This window comes from Aulostomus chinensis, chromosome 11 (assembly GCF_037954235.1).
Source record: "Aulostomus chinensis isolate RoL2024-O1b breed Wild chromosome 11, RoL_Achi_v1.0, whole genome shotgun sequence".
Classification (NCBI taxonomy): Eukaryota; Metazoa; Chordata; class Actinopteri; order Syngnathiformes; family Aulostomidae; genus Aulostomus; species Aulostomus chinensis.
The window spans coordinates 5,490,779-5,512,166 of record NC_141330.1 but is presented as its reverse complement, the minus strand read 5'-3'; the positions used below and the strand labels follow the sequence as shown (position 1 = coordinate 5,512,166).

Here is a 21,388-nt window from a genome sequence, read left to right as displayed (position 1 = left end):
CAAAACTGTCCATAAGTGTTTGTTTACAAATTCTCAAGCCCCTCAGCTGGTATAATTCACATGTTCTTTACTCAGTCACATTTTAAATAGTTGGATTCAGGCTAAAAACGAACACATGCTGGTTCAGCTGGATGCACCAGCAGCTTGTGCTCAGTGGTTTTAGCTCAGCACCAGACTGAAATGTGAATTGTACCAGCTAATGCGCTTGACTCTGTTAAAAGGCGTTTTGCTCGGGTCTTCATCAGCTTCAAGTCCAGCTTAATCCCCAAGGCTGGCTCTGTAACACTGTTAGAGAATGTGAAACTTAAAGGTTCCTTCCTTGGCGCCTTGCGTCCCTCTCCACCGAGTTCAACCAAAATCAGACTGCTAATACTGGTCAAATCCTGCCAACAATCAACAAAAACACTGAGAGCCACACATCGGCAATCTCTTGTTTTTTTTTAAGTAATGACAACAATTCTTTCAAAGAATCCGTTTATTAATGAATTTAAGGCCATTTTGGACTGTGCTGAATTAAATGAAGACAGCAGAAATAACAGAGTCACATTGCCCTGGGTCGCTCCAGGACAACCCAGAGAAAACCGCTTTCCACATCAGAATGGAGTCACGTCAAATCAAAAACTAATTCACTTACAAAAGAACATCAGCTCAAGTGTGAACCGGTAAATGACGGAGACTAAACATCGTGTCTTTTTTGGCAATATAAGCTTCATTTGTACATTTTGTTAAAACAAAACAAAAAAATAACACAAAATAAATGCCGAGCTAAGATTCTCTAATTTTGCACAACAGCAAGAACTCCACACGATCTTCGGAGGAGTTTCCAGTTCACTTCAGCATGCTTGATATTTTCTGGGTGGATATGTATCATCTCCATACTGTGCAAAGTAGAATCCTACAATCTTACTAACAGGTCTTAACATGCAGGTATTGTAGTAGAGTTCAATTGATTAAATAATAGGTTGATATGAATTCACACCAAAAATCCATCATCATCTGCAGACAAATACAACGGCATGAAGATTGGAGCTAGCGTAATAAACCGATCTTCATCCCCTCACTAAAATCTATACAGGATTTAAACCACTGAGGTTTGTAAATTCTTACAACAGAACTGAGGCTATAGATGCTAATAGGAAGAAGAGACGACAGATTAATACAGTGCTCCAGAGATATTCACAATATATGGAAAACACTGTACACACACACACACACACACACACACACACACACACTATCATCTTTGGTTTCAGCCCGTTCGCCTGCCGCTGCAGCCACACTCACTGGGTAAAGGGATTTCCTTTTTATCGTGAAAACAATCAGATCCGTCGCATTTGAAAAGAAGGGGAGGGCGAAGCGTTGGCATGCAGTACCGACGGCACTAGTGGGAAGAACATGGCAGGCATTTCCATGAGAACTGGCTTTCTGAGAACTGAACATGTGACCGACTGGACTTTAGAGAAGAGAATAAGACAAGTAGCAACGTTACCACCTTCGAACCTGCATACACTGCTGAAGGTATCACCAGTTCAACAGGTTTACATTCCTCATAGTGATGCACCAACCCTCTCCAGTGCATCAACTCAATTAAAATACATTTAGACATTACTCTGTGGGCCTTTCAAATATGGAGTCAGTCCAATTTAACTAGTAGAGACAAAAAATATATATATATATATATACACAACCGCTCAATTTAAGTGGAATAGAAACATTAAACCACAGGAAACAAATATTACATCTTCAGTTGTGCTTTGGAACTCATAGTTACCTGCGACTTCAGTTAGTTGAGCTTAAAACATGAACTGATTAGTCTGGATGATGACACACTGGCCTGAGAATCCTGCCAATGTCAAAACTACTGCGATTGTTTTCGACGTCAAACACAAGATCAGGCAGTTCTGTGCGGGCTTCCACGTATGTAGATTACTCAACTGTGCCGTGTGTTGAAATCAGCTCTACTATGACATTACATCTCTGCAGAGTTGAAGTATATTTTACTGACAGAACTTTGACTTGATCTCAGCCAGCATCTATCGGGTCAAACGTCTAGTATCAGTGGGGCTCTGTTACTAACCTCAACTCACAGAGCTGCGCTCAGCTGAAAACAATGCTGAGGTGACATTTGCAGTGCAAATACTTTATTTTAGTGCAGCTCTTGGAAAGGTTTGGGAAGAGAAAGAAGAAGAAGGAGATTTGCAGAAAAAAATATACAAAAACCAGCATATTATACAAATCTACTGCATACAAACAAGTTAGGGGAGCAAGCCAGCACTCGAGGGACAAGTGTACATAGGGAGCTCTTCATGTGCTGCTACTGTACATCATTAATGTGTGTATTGGAGAGGTTAAGGAAGACAGACTCCATTTGGATGTGAAACACGAGCTCATCTAAGAAACGATTGATGACGTCCGCTCAGTTTGATAAAGGCAAATAAACAAAAACATGAACAAAAACCACATAATTCAGTCAAAGGTTATTGGATGTGCTGAAATATAAGGACGACTGGGATTACTGCTACTCAGAGGAAATGCACCCGAGCCTTCGTGTTCCAAACTAAACTGGCATCGTTTTATTCTCATTGTCCATTCATAATTCCACAGAGTACTACCAGCCAAAATAAAGTGTAGCATATCTGAAAACATTAAAAAGCTTTAGTCTCTCTTGCGATACAGCCAGACTGATTTTAACAGCATCTCAGTGAGAACCCTTCCTAATCCAGACACCAGGCATTTGTAGGATATGTGCACTTTTATGTCAGAAGCAGTGATAAGAATAATCATAACGCACACGTCAAGTTCCTTCATTGTAGCAGCTTAGCAAACGCAACTGGAGGAAAAAAAAACACAAAAAAAAAACTTCTTCACTCATGTATTCATTGGCTTACAGGCTGAGTCTTGTGGCACAGTGTGACTGCTGGAAATCGCAGCTCCTGCTTCATTAAAACCACAGTATTCTAAAGAACGTAAGGTACAAGTGAAAAGTAAAGAACAAGGTTCTAAGGCATCACAAGGTTTAACCAGCGACCATGGCGCTGTGGATATATAAACTCACAGAGTCCAACTTTAACCCTTCGCTCGTTGCTGTGGCTCTCTTGGAAGAATAATCAGTGATGGGAGAGCCGTCATCAAGAGCAGCTGGAGAACAATATCTTAATATTTCTAATAAAGTTGTTTTCATCACACAAATGACTATCCTCAGGCTGAGTATGATGTTGATTCTCTACAAAATATCCTCTAAAAAAGAACCCCCCCCCCCCCCCCCCCCAAAACCCAAAACAAAGGATAATGGAAGTCATAGAAGCCCCAGGCTACAACAGAGAATAAACATCATCCTCCAGCACGCACTGAGAGGATCCGGCTGATGGGTGCTCTCTAATCGTCTGGGTGGGTCTATTACAGTTTGGCTGGCCTTTTTGGGACCACAGCAGGAGCTTTGGCCGCAGCTTTGCCTGGAGGCAGAGGTGTTGGGGGAGGTGCGTGTAGCCCAGCCTCGGTGCCGATGTTGACAGTGATGTTGGTGTAGAGGGGCAGGTATTCCCGAGAGATGATGTCATACTCAACAGTGTTCATGCCGTCCAACTTCCAGGTCTGACGCGTCTTGGCCAGCATGTTGAACCTTGAAATGGAGATGAAGACAACGTGGTGAGCACTGTCAACAACATGCCTCTGTTGGTTGTTAGCTGCTATACTGACACTCCGAAGTGTCCTCTTCTACACCGATGGCAACTACAACACTCTTATGACACCAACTTCACGACAGATGAAAATTTTATTGAAGGAATACCAAGTTCTGGCAGCCAGGGGCTGTAAAATTTAAGAGAATTGTAGGAACGTCACAAGAAGGGATTCCTTATCACAAGTTGTGTTTCCATCAACTGAGTTAAGGATAGGGGCCGATTTCAATATCAGGGAATAAAAAAATTCCAATAACCGACATATTGACCAATTAAATGTTTTAATTTTTCAAACAAAAAAGACAAAATACCTGCTTTTGATGGCTTTAATGAAGTTCCAAACACTTGTCACAAAGATTTAAATTGAAGGCAACGCCCACAATCATCTCAGTAAACATAAATAAGTCTCTCCGACAGTGTCGACATTTACAAAGTAATGCACTTATTGAAGTAGAATTCATGGTAGGGTTGTTATTGGTGCGCACTACACTGCCCCGTGTCAAATTGAGAGGTCAGTGAGTGTGTATCTGTAGGTAAGAGGCGGGTGGGTAAACCGCGTCGTTAACATCTCTGGTAAGACATGATTTGAAATGCGCCTCTTGGACGTCCTCTCAACGTGCTTTCACATTTCCTTTCCTCCATGAAGCTTTAACTTCCACCAGAAACACTTTCCTCCTCAATGCCAGAAGTTAAAAACAGAGTCCCTACCCTGCTGAACATAAATGCAGCCCACAACCAATTTGCAGTCATCCCAATCTTATCCAGTCTGGTAGCATGCAGCTGCTTTTCAGTATCGTACACTAAGTCAGTCTCACGCTGTGGGGTTGCTGTGGCGCGCGACATGAAGAGTCGGAGCGCCCTCTACTGAATACACACAGATATGCTTTCGAAGAAAAACCACATTAACAGAATTTTATTACTGAAAAAGTACATGTTACAATCTGCATAAATCAGCCAACTTTTGGCAAAAGGAAAGTAATGCTGGGCTGTAAAAAACAGGGGCGGATGAAGACGTGGTCTTGGTCTACTACCGACAAAAACTGGAGAGTCCTTGTGAAATTAACTGGACTGGATGTAATTGTTCTTTCATGCAAGCTTGTACTGGACATATTGTTTTCCTTTGGATATGAACAAAATGTTTGGGAATATCTGTGAATAAACAGCTGGACGGTCATTTAAGTTGAAGATAGATCAGAACTCACTCCAAAAAGTACCTTCCATTTCCTGTTTGTACATTTTCTCTTTTCCTGCAAACTCAAAACACAGCTGAAGTGAGCGTAAAAATGCGATACTCCAAAACGCACATCAAAGTACACTGATGGACACCCATCTAGTACTGGTAAATTAAAAAGTGAGTATGGTCAAATTTCTATTTTAGAAGGAAAAAAAATGAAAGACCTTTGTCAGATTTGATGAGATGAGATTTATGGAATATTAAAGCCTCCTCATTAGCTCACCACTTTCTTACCCTCGAGTGTAAAGACAGGTTTATGAACGAATCACTAAATTCAACTCTGTTCAACACATTTTATGAATTACTTTCCAAATCTGTGAGTGAAGCAGAGTTTACATATGAAAAATAAAAAGTCAACAGTAGTCACAGTGTATTCAGCTAAAACTGATGACAAGCTACTAGATTTTCTGTGTGGTTCTAAACTGAATCACATATACACTGACTTGGCTGGCTGGCTTTATTTTTGTAACTTTCCCAGGTCTAAAAAGTTGTAATTCACAGTGACTTTTCCAGGCTGTTCATGACCGTATGAGCCCTGAAACCTGATAAACTTGTTTCCATACCTATTTGGATTAACGTCATTGCCTTTGTCCAGCTTGTGTTTAATCATCTTGTAACGGCCCACTTTCAGGGATGGACGGGTGATGTACATCCCCGCCAGAGACACTCTAAGATGAAAAGACACAAATGTCACTTTCTGAGTCGATCCAGCTACGAGAAGAAGACATGATGTGAGTTGGGACAAAGGAAGAATGATCCGCTTGGGCTGAAAGCTGCTTCCAATGCGTTTCTCGATCAATGTCAAATCAAAGGTCAAAAATATAACAATCTGAGCCTGCGATCCAGAGCTTTGATACCGGAAACATTCATGCCTGATGGGCTTCAGAGGTTAACAGGACAGCCTTAAAGGTGGTTTTTACGTTTTTTTCATTCTCACCTGACTCCAATATCGTCATCCTCTCCGCCCCAGCCCCAGTAATTGTTAGGGAAGCCATTCATCTTGAGGTAGTGCAGTGGTGTTAGAGCAGACACTCCTCCGAAGTACATCTTGTATGGAAGCCTAGAGAGATTACAGACCATGGCAGGTATTCTTAATCTGAATGTGTGTCGTGGTGTGATAACACTACAGAAAAAATATGAATGAAAGGAAAAGGACATACTTGTAGCCAAACTTGTCCATGGCGATGGCTGCGTGTTTGGGGTTGGAGTCACAGACGTATGTGTTGCGATCATCCTCAGGAATCAGGTCCACATCGTGGAAAAAGAGACAATCCCAGTCTTCCTCCTTCATTGCTTCCCGGAAACCAACATTCATCAGCTTGGCCCTGTTAAAGGTGTAATTCCCAGCCTGCAGATTAAACCAAAAAACACGATCAACAACCTAAATCGAGCTGTTAGAATGAATGTTTAATGCAGTAACCACACAAATCTTGATCATCTTTCAGGAAAAAAACAGCAAGGTTTGTGATTGAGAACTCGAGGCACAACGGAGGTCAATGTTCAGGGATTAAATCAAAATGAATTCAAAAATAACCCTCAGACTTCCTCCTATCGGAAACACTTTCTTACAATCTGCCGACAACATTCAAATTTGCTCTTTAAGATGAAATCTTTGTAAAGATCTGTCTAATTTGTCAGTCAAACTTGTTCTAAAGTGCCTACAGAATGTGGTTCAGAGGTAGGATCACCAGGAGAACAAAAAATTCTATAATTGCACACCTTGTTTTTCGTCTTATTGTGGAGAGCTTTGTGATGCTCTGCTCTTGGAAGGCGCAATGAAGATAAACTTTTTCAAGGTGGTAGAAGCAAAATCAGATTTCTATGCATTTTTAATCACACTAGGAAATGGGAAATGAAACTATTCTGTAGTTTCAAACTGTATATAATTTGTATATGATGCTTTTACTCTCTTTTACTAAAAGCCTAATCAGGGACTGGCTAGCAGGTAGCAACAGCTATAATGTCGATGTGAAGAAGTGCTTCAACTTGTTTGTAAAGAACAGAGGTGGAACTACGTTAACTTCCATTATTCCTATGGACTTTTTGCTTAAATCCAAAAAAGAGAAAATGTCATAATTTAGAAAGAAAGCTCATCATTAAGTTTACACGGCAGGATTCAGCGATGGGCTCAAACAGTGTCAGAGATGAAACTACAGAGGAGGAAGCTTGAATGAACCGTTACAAGCAGCTCATCAGATTCTCAGCCCTCTAACATGCACATCCACAGCCAGCCCACTAGAGAGCACTCTTCATCTAGACTGCACGGTAATGAAATTGCAGCTGAGATTTTTCTGTGCACGCAGCAGATGGCTGCAGGTTCACAAATAACCAAAACAGTGAACAGAATCTGAACTAGATGATGTGGTTGTGCGCGTTTCACCTGGTGAATGACATAAATGCCATAGTTGAGCTGCTGTCGCTGCAGGAAAGGGTGCAGGAAGTAGAGGAGAAACTTGAGGTGGTGTTCTCTGTGTCGGTGAGGAATGATGATGGCTGTCCGATGCCGCGCCTCACAGTCAGGTGGTCTGTAGCGTCCTCCCCGCACGACCAGTGGGTTTTTCCTGTGGACCTCAGCTAGAGTCAGCCCAGATGGAAAGCTGACATGGATGGGCCCCCCTGTGTGCAGAGGTGTGCAAAAAAACCTGCTTAAGAGTGGCAGAGGTGATGACTTTAATGTGGTACCATAGATTGAACATGTCGACCCGCGCCCTGAAAAGAGCCTGGGAAGAATCTTGATAATCACACCAAGTTGAATATGTCTGGAAACATATCAACAGCAGTCCTGAGAATGGGTTTTACATTTATTGAGTTATTATTTTGTGTCATTTTGAAATCCAGTATGTGTGAATAACTTAAGCCTTGGCCTAATTCACAACCATAAAATGAATTAATTTCACCATGATTTCAGAATAAAATCCCTCATATTAAACCTGTTCAAAACTTTTTCACTTCCCTAGCTAATATGTGGTTTGGTTAAGGTAAAACATCTTTTTTTTTAGTAACGCTCTACACGTGGATTATTATGCTTATTACTTACTATAAATCAGGATATGAATGATATATCACAATGCCTCAGTAAAAACTGTCAGAATTTTTAAAGTCTGCTGTCTTTAAATGTGATTCCTGTGTAGGTTCACGGTTCAGCATCTGTGGAAAAATCTCTTTTTGAGGAAAAAGAAGGGAACTTTGGTGAAAATAAAAACCACAATGCAATAGTGTGAAAGAAAACACGCGAAGGAATCTCAACGATTAAAGAAAAAATTACATTTGGGCCTGCTGTACACGACTTTCTGCTGCCTGGGAGGAAAAAAAAGGCTCACTAATACCTATATGACATTTTCCTATTATTTTTCCTGGAAAAGTAGGTGATGTCCTTTCACACGTTATCAGGATGAAGTTTAAAATTACTGGCATTATAGCAGGAACAAAGGGCCAGAGGGCAGAGCCCAGGAAACAGAAATCCAAGTCCAAGCGAGGAGTTCATCCTACTTAAACAGAATGAACTGTAAGTAGGATCAGGTTGTTTAGTTAATGTGTAACAATGGTGTGCCAAGTAACAACCCTTAAATAACAGATATATAACAAAGGAGGATTGTGACACTGTATCCTGAATGAGCTTATTGACTGCCTGCATCAGTCATTTCATTGTGTCCTGTCAGGCGTTCCTGTTCGATACAAGGTTTTGATCTAACAGTAATCACAAAGATAAAAATAACTTCACGACTGGACAAGAAATAGGAAAAAAGATGATACGAATGAGCAGGCACTTACTTTTCAGTACAGTCAACATCTGCTAGGAGTAATTCAACCAATTTAGGAGTTACGCATGGAATTGGGTCCATTATTACATTACAATATTGTGCTGAGGTTATTTTTATACATTTCAAACACATGACTGTACTGACATGTACAGCTGCAGAATATATGGCTCCCACTTAGAATTTGGGTTTTTGAGCGTGGCATAGTGACACTTCTGGAGATTAAACTTGTGGTTACCACCTCTGTCCTGCTGACATGCAAGAACCTCAAAGTGCAGCGCAGAGAGGGTTCTGACATGCGTACACATTCTGTAATTCCCACATAGGATCATGCTGCCCCTGTTGGGCCTGTTTGGGCTAACTCTTAGCTTTATGGTGATACTTGGAGCATTCCTTCCTATTTTCACTGAGTTCAGGGAGACGAAAGAAATGTGATTTCACACTTGTTTATCTGGTCGCCTGTGCATATCTACTGTAAACACTGACTTCAAGGACAGAAGTTTTAGTTTGTTCAAGTTATATAACCTGCAACCAAAACACACTTCTTTCACACAATATTGGTCAGAGAGAGCAACAACAACGTAACGTCAGAGCAGCTAATGCTGCTGAAAACAATGCAGCTTCTTAGTGCTAAATGGATTTGCTCCTTTGTGATGCAGGACTCAACACTTCATTAAAAATAAAGCCCCTCTGATGTGAAACCATCATTCTCAACTTCCTAAAGATTTTACAGCCCAGTGTACGCTGCTCAACAGCTTCGGCCACAACTCCAACATGCTGGCCCTACATCGCACAGAGAAGGGGTTCAAAGACGGCCATAACCATAGAATTTAGGATGTGTATCTGCAGCTGCACCTTCCATGAACTAACCAACTAATAGAAATGCAGCATTTACACACTGAAAAGCATGATGACACACAAGGGGCATGCTAACTAACGTTATTTGTTTGCAATATTAGCATCCCAAGGTGGCCTCTTTTACCTCGCCACGACCTTATCCATATTTGCCAGGTCCTCCTTTTTTGTTTAGCATTACCATACAACTATTGCAGCTCAGTGCTTGCTTAGCAGCTTGTTTGTCATCGCAAGCTAATGACATTTAATGCTGCTGCTAATTGACTTGCCTCATAGTCTCCTATTTGGTAGGCGTCTAATCGTAGAGAGTATATCCATCAGACTGATTGTCAGACCCATACTTAGAAGAGAAAAATAAAGAGTGGCTTGTCTTCAAGTTATTCGGCTGACGGACAACACAGCTACCAAACTGGTCATTCATCCTTCACAATCAACAATCAGTATTGATGAGACTGGCTGTTGGCTTTCAGTAAATCCCTGAGTGATGGCAACTACCTCATACGACTATAACTCTCCCATTCCTGCTCTCCTCCTCTTATTACACACGCACACATATACTTTATGTCACACTCACCTATAAGAGGGGACGTCTTCGGACAGTAGGGCATGGCATCTACATGGTTATGTGCTTTGGAAAGGTGGGAGAGGTTGGCATATACATCCCCTCCAGGGAGGCTGGCTCCTGTATGGTTACGGCTTGATAAGCCGGTGGTGTCAGGTTTGCGGAAGATGCGTATGAAGTAGTTGACTCTCTTCTGGTAGCCCTCTCTGGACAGCAGTGCCATGACCACCAGCTGGATGCCCAAGAACATGAAAAGGTAGCGCCATTTGGACTGGAAACTGACCATGGCGATCGCTCGGGGTTCAAAGCAACAGAGGTGCGGAGGAGGCTGTGCTGAAGGACACACTGGTCGAGCAACCTTGCTTTCAGTGATTTAATCTTGGGGCTATGTAAACTCTTCACAAGCAGAAATAAAATTCAGGACAGTGGTGATTGTCGGCTGTGTATTTGATGAAGGCTTCCTGCACTGTGTCAAATGTACCTCCTCTAAAATATGGCAACAAACATCGACTGTGATGATTACTCTAGGAAAGGTTAAGTGTAATAATCTATTAGGCTATAAAGTTTGGATATATGGAGAAAGATGAAAAACTACGCAAAAGAAACACAAAAAAGGCACTTTTGGTAGGCTGTAAATTAAAGAGACCACCAGGGAGAAGGTGAATAGAGACAGTATTCAAAACCAAGAGAGGAAAAAGTCTTGTCTACTTTCCTCTATGTCACTGCATTCCTTGCTGCAGGTATGTATATGGCAAGTATCTCCACGGTAGTGTGTTGGTCCAATCTTTGACTGGTGCGGGGTAGTAATGCCAGTCCCACATCATGTAGTTTCAGCCCCCAATGAATTCCATGTGTTTCCCTGCAAAGCTCATTCTCCTGTGGTCAAATAAATGGCAGCGTCAGTGTCTCTCACTCACTCTTTCTCCCTTTGTGAGCTTTAGGCTGCCTTCTGTTCTCCCTCATGGCCTCTCCTGAGGGAGGCCTCTGCATCAACAACAGCCACCATGACAAAAGGGAACGTATGCAGCCGTGGAGGCCCTATACTTTGCCGAGGATTACACCGCTTCCATCGACTGACTGCCTGACTGGCTGAACAGACAGGGGGAGTGGACCATGACCAGCGTGGGAGGAGTGTCGGCGCGGTTGGATGTGTGTGGGTGACTGTATATTTGTTAGGGGGAGGGCTTCAGTGAAGAGTCAGGCTAAGAGGCAAAAAGGAAAGGAGGGAGGAGATGGAGGAAGGGGAGGAGGAGGGAAAGCTTAGATGCCCACTGCTATTGTTCCATAATGAAGGAGCTGGGAGACACCTCGAGCAGCTCACAGCAACTAGTCTCACTGGATGGAGAGGAAGTGCACCAGCACAGCTCTGAAAGACAGAAGATGGAGAGAGACGGTTACACTGACTGAGATAACACCCTTTGGTCCAAACTGTTGACATCAGCGATTCTGTACTTACAGCAGAATGTTTTCCAATATAAACAATGAGTAACTGTGTGCAATACAGAGCCAACAAATTCATTGTGTTTGTTTACATGGAGACTGAACAGCACAGTTGGATAGCCTTGACTAATCAGATCCAGCAGGGGCTCCAGTGCAGATGCTTCAGCATCAACAGACCTGCTGCCCAAATCCGATGGCAGACTGGTAACCTTGTGCTGCCATGTGGATGAAGTTTGCTAACTCCAGAGCCCACAAACTCAGGAGCTCTGTTGCATTCGGTTGCTGAGTGCTGTGTTGTAGCCCTTGCATAACCCCATGCCCTGCATTGGTGCTGTCTGCTGCAGCAGCCAACACATTCTAAGTAACAAATCAATTAGCGCTTGTTAAAGTAGTCAGCCTCAGACCGCTAATCCTAATCCCACTGAATACTGAGGGACTGGTGGAGAGACGGAGAAAGAAAAAAAAAAAAACTTATTTAGAATAATCAGTGCAGCTGACAATGTTGTGCCTTTAAATGACACCTTGCCTGACAATAACATGTATTACATAACAATGTTCTTTGTTTTGTTTTTTAAAATTGCAACTCTGCAATGCAGTGTAAGGATTTCATCCCTCTCTGATTCAGGGTTTGTCTAAATCTGCTGCCCTGAATTGAAAGTGTAAACCTTTATTAATGCTACAATGTCCCAAACTGCACTTGACCTTCAAAACTAATATTTTAGGCAGTTTCCCATAATTGATTCCACTGGGCAGCATGCCCAGTTAGATTAAGGGCAACCCAAGCAAGTGAATTCTAATTCCAATTTTACTTCAATCAAGATGCACAATGGTCACCCAACCAGTTGAAGTATGCACGGTGTTTAAAAAAAAAGAAGAAGAAGAAGAAGAAGAGAGTGAAATGTGTTGTAACACCACTGCTGCTTGTAATGACACAGCAGCAAAAATAGCAGACTGGATTTGTGAAAGTGTAATTTGCTGCTTCAGCTTTCCATACGCCTGTCACACGCCTCATCAGCCACCACAAGAACATTCTCAAACTGTGGGACACACTATTGAGGTCATAGGGATTTTTTTTTTTGCCTCACTAATGCGTACTCTATAAAAATTTAAAGGAGAGACAAAAATCAATTAATACTCAAAGGCTGTTTACCTGCCCGTTTGGTTTATTTTTACTGAGTCATCAGTGTGGTTTTGACAACTTCAGCCCTTAAAAAGGTGCTACACAACATTCTACAGGTGTAGCTAGTCAGTCTAGTTGTGTCTTAAGAGGTGCTAGTAAGCGTAAAGCAAAGCAAAAGCAGCTCTGCTCTGAGCTCCCTCTGGATTAGGCTTAGCTGGAGTAAAACAATCCAAACCAGTTTGATATCAAGCCAAACAACAACAGGAGTGATATTTCCCCAGTTTCCCCACTGGGTGAGCAGGCTCTCCATGGCTAACAGAGTGAGATAGTGCTGCACCTCTGTCCTACGCTCATTTAACATAAGTTCTGGCAACATTACACAGAAGACCATCAGTGTTCTGTTCAGTTGATTTATGGCAGCGAGGCAGCCTGTTTTGACTCTAGTACTGCAATATGATTTGCAGTAGTACAGGGTTCATACAGCACCATTCGCATTAAAAAAAAAAAACATTCAGTTGATTTATGTTGTGGTTTTTGTGGGGCTCTTAATCAAACAAAGCTATCTGTAGTCCATAGATTATAATATCTGGGCCAGACATCTCTGCAGCAGCACAGTCGATAATTCAAAAATATATTTGATACACAATCAGCCTTTAAAATATATCGGTCCTTCCTGCAATTAGAAAAATGCATTTGGCCGAGTTGCCATTTTGATTAATTGTGCAGCCCTAGAAGTGAATAAGCAGCGCTCTAAAAGGACCCTCAATTGCTTGCAACATTCTCTCCGAGTGATCACTTAACATGTGAATGGAGCCCAAATCAGTCTTAACTTATTTGGCGATTATGTCATACGGGTCACATTTATTAAGTGAGATATTTAGCAGCACCAAACAGAACATTAAGCCAACATTAAAAGTGGATACCTGGTGTTAATAAAATGTGCTCCTAGCTCTTTTTCAGACTCGCCCATTGTCCCCTTTCAGAAACTGAGGAATATGTACCTGAGAAAAGCTATACGGAGGATTCAGCTGTATCAAAATAGTGTGTGTAGTGTGGGCACAAACAGCAGGTAAGAGGAAACTTGATACCTGATCTGTGTTTTTCACGTGAAATTCTCATCAGCTACAAATCGAAAATGCTCCTGCATTGTTGAGCTGTTTAATTTTCTTTCAGATCAAAACTGTCATGTTTTGCCTTTTTGTTGTCAAAACCAAAAAACACGCATGAACTTTCTGGTGAACAAGCAGCCAGTCATGAGTGCTGCGCTCCTTAGCCTCCTGCACCTGACATCTCTCTCAAGCAACTCCTTCAGCTGCATGGCGGTCATGGAGTGAACGGCTCCATAAATCCAGTTATAAAAACAATTCAATGTAATATTGATCTGAGTCATTGTCATCATATTGATGATGCATTTTTTTTTTTTTAAGTCAAATTTAGCACTGTGATAGTGTTTAATTTGCCAGTACAGGTCATGATGACAACAGCCATCCATTTTCTGTCCTGATAAGGGTCACCAGGGGGGCTGGAGCCTATCCCAGCTGCCTTTGGGTGAGAGGCAGGGTTCACCCTGGCCAGTCCATCAATGGGCCAACACATATAGACAGACAACCATTGGCTTTCACAGCCACACCCACGGTCAATTGAGAGTATCAATCAGCCTCGTCCCCTCTTGATGTCTCTGGATTGTGGGAGCTGGAGTACCAGAGAGAACCCACACAGGAACAGGGAGAACATGCAGACTCCACACAGAAAGATCCTGTGCTGGAGCCAGGGCTCAAATACGGAACCTTCTTGCCGTGAAGCGACAGTAATAACCACCGCGCTACCTGATGATGACATTGAAATTGTGAAATTCAAACTGGTAAAGATCAGTTAACTGTCAAAAGGTGACAGAAGCGTCCAAGGCTTCTGACACTAAAGCCAGACAGCCTACAGCGGAAACACTTTGCAGCTGTTTGTAACTGCAGTTTCATTAACTCGTATTGTGTAACTTTACTGATATAAATATGTTTGCCAAGTTAGTATTTTCTTGTGTCTCACAACACGGGTGGAAACCCCAGGTTACTGGCGATATACTGGTCCTTAGTCGTTTAGAGTGACACTCACTTGATCTCAAGCACCAGACAGCACCCTTAATGCAGGTGAAGCGGAATCCAGGAGGGAAAACAACCCATTAGGAGCACTAGTGAGTGCAGAGTACATTCGTTTTCAGAGACAGAGCTCCTGTTGCGTTTTCCCTTTATTTCATCTGTCAGGCAATTAACACTCTTCAAAAAAACGGTGCATATAACAGCTTGTTAAGACAGAAAATTGACTCGATAAGGGAGAGGAGAGGAGACAGCTCAGAGAAAACCATCAAAGAGCCTGACTGCTCTGATGGGAGACAGGAAGGAGGCAAAAGCCTATGATTTTTCATGCTGCTTCATTAGATTACAAACAGGTTTTCTGCAGTATATTTTTGTGGCAAGCCATCATGATTCATACAATCCTGACAATTTGAAGAAAAACATTTTTGCCTCACCATGACATTATATTATCTTGCTTTTGAGGAGGTCGTTATGCAACACCACATTCTGTCAGCACATGTCCATGTCTCAGTGAACATGGCAAGAAAAATGGGTTGTTGAGAAACACTCCTGATTCCTTGATCCTCTACACAGATGTAACACGGAGAGCTGACAACTCAGGCTTGCTTAAATGTAGTGTTTATCTATTTCTGTTAAGTGCTTTGATAGGTGATGGAGAGGATTTCTCATTCAAGGACAACAAAGGTTTTCCATAGGGAACATTTATGGATCAAAAGTGGAGAAAAAGCCTCTGCGCGTTGCTGATTTTCATCTGCAAGTAGAAATGTGAGCGGATGGGAGATTGACCCCTCTCACTTTGCCTGGACCCTATAGATTATGGATTTGGTTCATAAAGATCACGCCATTAAGACTCCTGTTAATCCCACAGGAGCAGAGTTCAGCTCCATCACTGAGATATGGAGAGCACAAAAACAACAACCTGGACTGTGTTGTTGTTGTTGTTGTTGTTGTTGCTGCTGCTCCCTCATGCTAACTACCCTCTCAGGTTCTCAAGGGTCAGTGTGGTGTGTCTGAGCTGCTACATCACAACACATCTATTATGAAATCCCTGGGGCACAGCACTGAAACTCTCCATGTCAAACCCTTCCTATTCTACCATATCACAGCATCACTTTCATCTCCAGCAGGATACAGAAATGTCTAATGGGAGAAATAAAGATAAATCTGGTTTCCTTTAGTGCCTCAGGGTCATAATCTTTTGGAGCTTTTTTCTATAGCGAGCTAACTTGACAGCAGCAGGCATCTTTTTCGACAAAGCTCATACACCGACTAAATGAACACACACACACACACACACACGAAAAACCCAGTGACGAGAATTAGACACATCGTTCTGTGCTAGCTAAAAGGCTGAGGGTGAGGAGTGAACCAAAGAGAGAAGGACAAAGCATACTAAGAGGAGCTCGAGGGGGAGAGGGAGAGAAGCCAACAGTCTGGTTACACTATGTGCTTTTTGCTTTTTTGTTGCACGGGTATCCTTCCTTTTCACATTTAAAATACAGAAAAAGACAAGTTTGGCATGACATGATACACTCCAGCATGCCAGCGCGATCCTTGGGCTTCTTCCCAGCTCCCCTTCACTCCTCCCATGTTTTAACTCAGTGTGGAATTGTGTGCTGTAAAAAGTCATGGCAGATAACAACTGGGACATTTTCTTTATGCCCAAGGGCCATCAATATTATATGCGTATGTATGTCCACATGCATGCTTGCACACACATGAATAAATGCAAGAGACAGCAAGCATGGGGGACAGAATGAAAAGCAAATTAGAAAATAAAAGGGGAAGGGGGTGTGGGAGTATGGGAGTTATATATAGATCATCATCCAGAGACTACAGCTTTCGGTCAGCTTTGCAATTCAGATCTCAAAAGGAACAGCAGAACACACAATCCTCTGACAGCCACAGCAGCCCCAGAGGGAGATAAACTAGCAGCCAGACCAATTGACAGCGGGGGTAACCGCAGAGGCAGTTTACCTAACCCGACATTCCTCTGAGTCTCTACTGGGCCCCAGTCCCTTCCTAAATCTAATCTCCCACAACGCAGCCCATTCCCTGGTCAAGAACTGATCAGCAGCACACATTTACAAATATATGTCCAAAGCAACAGACATAGTTTGACCTTATGTGAGTAACTCTACAGTCGATGGTTATCCGATCCAGAAATTCCTGACCCAGATGTTTCACATCAAATGAGCAGAGCACAGAGTAGAGACATGGTATATCCCTGCTAGTACAATGATCCTAGAACTTGGATCAAAGCCTGGAACCTCTCCATCTAAAGCCAGCCATACTAATAGGAGTGTGACCATTATTTGACACTTTTAAAACCAAACGTCTGCAACAGGTTTCAAATTTCTACTTAGATCGACATTCTCTCTAATGGGGAGAGACCGACAGAATTGTCTGCTTGTCTGACTACTACGTGTCACCGCAAGAACAGAAAACAGGAACAATTGCATAAGCACTATCAATTTCTTAGCCAGTGCCTGTGAATCAAAAAAAAAGAGGAAATTACGTAAATACGAAACATGAGGGAAAAAAACGTCTTATGCATTTCTACAAGGGAGGATACAAATCTCAGACTAGGCTGCACTGTCTGGTGAAGGTCTTAACCCATTAACCCCACTGAAACACATAGCATGGCTCCGCATTAGAGGATGAGGCTTCCACATCTGTGTACCGTACCCAAGTAAGCCATCAGAACTTTACGTCCCAGCCTACTGAGGATGAATGAGTGCTCCTCAGTCTTAAATATGTCACCTTCAGGGGAAATCTGCTCAAATCTGCCATTAAAGGGTATTTAAGTCCATCAAATCCTCCTCTCTTTTGCACAAGACAGGACCTTAGACTTAAGCAGCAGTTTGGCTGCAATGGAAAGTATTACACGTAGTATAGAAACATATCTGGGGTGCAGATGTGGTCATTAAATTGCAGTTCTTCCAGAAGGAACTCATTTTATGAGCTTGGCTGCCAGGACCTTGGAGAAATTCTTTATGTAAGCCACTAATAGGGACAGAATCAAGGTAAAACGTTGTTTGGATTTTGTCTATGCATGCAGACCTTTGTGCTGCAGCACGAACTACGCAACACCAGGCAATGAAATGATGTGCAAACATGCCCTGAGTAAAGAGGTGTCTGAATAACAACACGTGCCAGCATCCTTGTCATGGCAACCCATCCTGAGCCCTGGCCATTCATTGTGGGTGCAGCTGGTACACGTCTCTGAGGCTGTTCCCTCAAGTCCAACTCCGCTGGGACAGACTGCTTGAGGGGGGGGGGGGGGATACTTCCTCTCACTTTTTTACCTCGTCCATTTAATTGCTCATGCAGTTTCCATAGTACAGCGTGCATCTCCAGCTACAAGCAAGCCATCAGGGACCTTAACTGCAGAGGTTGGCAAAGTTAACTATGACAACCATAGAGATGAGGGAACCCCAAGGGGGCGGAAAACCCACAACACAAATGGACCAACACCCGAGAATCAACGACAGAGGCTGAAACCAAACGATGTCTCATAGAACTGAGAGGGACCTGGTCCTAGATGGAAAATCTCACGTCAACCAAAGAACGTCTGACGGAAATGTGTTTCAGGCTTTGTGTTTATTATGACTCTGTGCTTCTCTGAGACTTGGATCCGACGATAAAAGGATTTCAGAACAACTACTTTTATGGAAGCGGTTCCCATTTTTTCCTGTGGTGAAAACTAAAGATGCACAAACTGCAAATTTTCTCAGCAAATTCTTTTCTTTTTTCCTGGCCTAACAATTCTGATTTTCTTTGTTTATAGACCAATCCACTGTACACATGTTGTTTTTTTTTAAAGAATTTAATTCAATTAATTTTTATTGTCCATGTTACAAATCCTCCTCGTGCCAAGAACGTTGTTCACATCATCGTTAACACCACTTTTAATGCATTTTCACCACTTTTCTTTTTCAAGTTTTCCATTTGTTTAACCTGGAAAACCTTAAGATTATGGATCCCACAGGTCTGACTCAAAATGTTTTAACGAGTTACTTAGTATTGTTTGTCAGTATTTAAAGACGGGATTAATGGATTAATGTTTGCACGGCTCAAGACTTAAGCTGATGTGACTTGTGTCGAAAAAAGGAACATTTTTAAAGTCACTATTGTCACTTTGACATCTATATTGTGACTGCAATAAATAAATGTTGTGATGCAGTTTTAACTCGATCTCAAACACATCCATTAGTTCAAATTTTCATTTTAAATATATAAACACTTTAAGAAATAGAGCTGTATTTCTGTCTGGGGAGGTAGACCATGTTTACATCCATGATGGGGGGGGGCATATACAAGCCTATAGGAATTAAATGGAACTAAATTAATTGGTATTCGTGTGCACGGAAGAATGGCTGAGGAATTAACAACAGAAGAAACGAGGGGCTGGTGTGCGGAAGGCTTGATAAAAGATGGCATCCCTGCTGTCAGAAGATGAAACTCTTGGGTCCTTTTCTCATCCAACTATGGATTCAATCAAGCTGACTCTTCAGAGGGGGGAGGGGCCGCCACAGAGCCTTTTGTTCTGCTATAAATCATACAGAAGAAAGACCGAGCAACTGGTTCCAACTCCTGAATCAAACTAGAGTGGCGTTAAATGGTGCGGTCGATGAACACCACCAGTCCAAGCAACCCGTCGGGCTAAATCCAGCCCCTCGTTAATGACCGTTAGTTACCGGAGTCACTCGATGTTTCACACTTAAAACTACGCAAAAACGTCCAATCGTGTCGTTTTTGGTGATACAATAAAAACAAGTTATGGGCTGCCACACTTTCGAGTGGTTGCTTGGCCAAATTCAAGCCAGTAGCGTGGAGTAACCATCATCACAAACTAAGCTAGCATTAACTTATGTTAACTAGCTTATGCGGCGCTGGCTGTGAATCACATTAAGTTGAACAGGATTAACGCTGACTAATGGATCACCATGTCTTGATTTAAAATAAACCTGAATTACCTTGTTGCGTCCACAGTGTAGGGGAGGAGGAGGTCCACACAGTTTCCGTTCACCGAGTCTTAAATCGACAAGTGATGCCGTTAACTAGTTGTTTTGTAAAGTTACTGATAAGACTTCAGCGCCAGGAAGGAGAGAGTCAACCCCACTTTTAGACTCGTGATCCTGCGAATACTAGCGACAAAAAAAACTATTGAGACCCGAGCCCCCCGAGTACAGCCGATCCTCTCCAGCTGTGACGGGAAAGACTGACGAGCCGAGCCGAGCCGAGCTAGCCTCTGCGGGTCAACTGACGTAGTTAGCTAGCTGGCTAGCTAGCAGCCAGATTCAGTGCTGTTTCATTGTCCGTGTCGCTTTATTTGACTGTTTTATTCCTACCGGAGAAGCTGTTTTTTATATCAAGGCTGGTCAATTAGCATATAGCTGCTGATATCCCCCAACACGTCGCCTCTCCCCCCGCTCTCCCGATGTGCTTAGAAGTTGAAGCGGTGGTGTCCGGGAGTCTCGGGGAGTCAATGAGCTACTTTGGCGTAGCGCTGCTCTTCCCCCCACCCCCCCTTTCACTGGAAACCTCAGATCAAATTATCAGCCCAGTTCAGCTGTTACGAAATATTATCAGAGGGGCAAGTCGCTCTTCTAGTAGGCATAGAAATATGACCTATTATCTATGTGTCGTTTTTTGTTCATACAAATGCACAAAAAAAGTTACAAAAGACAAGATGTGGACGCAAAGACCACTGCAGAAACAGCGGCGTTGACGCAGTTAACACCATTATTGAGGTCGTTGCTTGTGAATTTCCGCTTGATTCACGCTTCAGTCAGCTGGGAGTGTTTCGAGAGCGTTTGTCGCCGTCTGATTTAGTCTCGTATGACAGCACATTAAAATCACTTCATATTTGTTTGTGTTAAGTGTCAGAAGAAAAAAAAGAAAAGGTGGATAAACAGGAAGTGTTCCGTTTTCCCATTTATAGCGATTATATGTACGTTTAATTGATCGTGATTAACATAGCTCGTTTTTTTTTCCTGAAGTCATAAACAGGTTTTCGAAATTAAAGAGAAAGCTGGACGGATGCACGCAGGAAATGACAGTTAGTTTAGTTGAGTCCTGATTAAGATGAATTCATTTAAACTTTGAGTCGTCTCCAAGATATCCGGTTGTTTCAGTGGTTCCTTGGAGGGCTGTACGATTTAAGAAAATGTAGAATTGCAATATTTGACTGAAATTGTTTTTGTAATATAATTTGCAGTCGTGTTACATCATTGTTATGTTCATTTGAAACATTATCAAAGTTATTAATATGCTTGTTGTGTAGAATATGATGTTTGGGCAGGGCATGTCTGCAGCCCTTTGACAATTAATTTTTTAAACAAATACTGCACCTTCCTGCCATTTAAAGAATTGCAGTGAGCAATTGTGGCAAATCTTTCCTTAAGTTAATCAGTCAAAAGTAGAAATAAAATCTTGTCAATATTTAATGAAGCGTGGGCAGGTTTTCATTCAGCAGTTCCAGATCTGCCACTTCAGCGCTGGCAAGGTCATCTCAGGCCCAACCAAGCACTTCTGATGTTTGCCTGCAAACACACCACAACTGCCAACCCTGCCAGGCCGGTTCCCTCTGGGTTGGGCGGGTCACTCGCCATGACACGCGTGCAACTTGCACAGCCTTGGACCCTCAAGA

At 42.5% G+C, this 21,388-nt stretch overlaps 1 protein-coding gene across 1 annotated transcript; it reads right to left on the bottom strand.

Moving 5' to 3' along the window:
* Positions 1-309: 309 nt before the first annotated feature.
* Positions 310-20,241, bottom strand: LOC147252973 (beta-1,4-galactosyltransferase 3). Its single transcript, XM_086217920.1, has 7 exons — positions 19,713-20,241; positions 10,099-11,452; positions 7,292-7,527; positions 6,072-6,259; positions 5,849-5,971; positions 5,475-5,579; positions 310-3,619 (listed from the first exon to the last, which is right to left on the bottom strand). Exons 2-7 carry the CDS (start codon positions 10,370-10,372, stop codon positions 3,397-3,399), a joined length of 1,149 nt encoding a protein of 382 aa, XP_086074046.1. The 5' UTR covers positions 10,373-11,452; positions 19,713-20,241; the 3' UTR covers positions 310-3,396.
* Between the last annotated feature and the right edge of the window lie 1,147 nt (positions 20,242-21,388).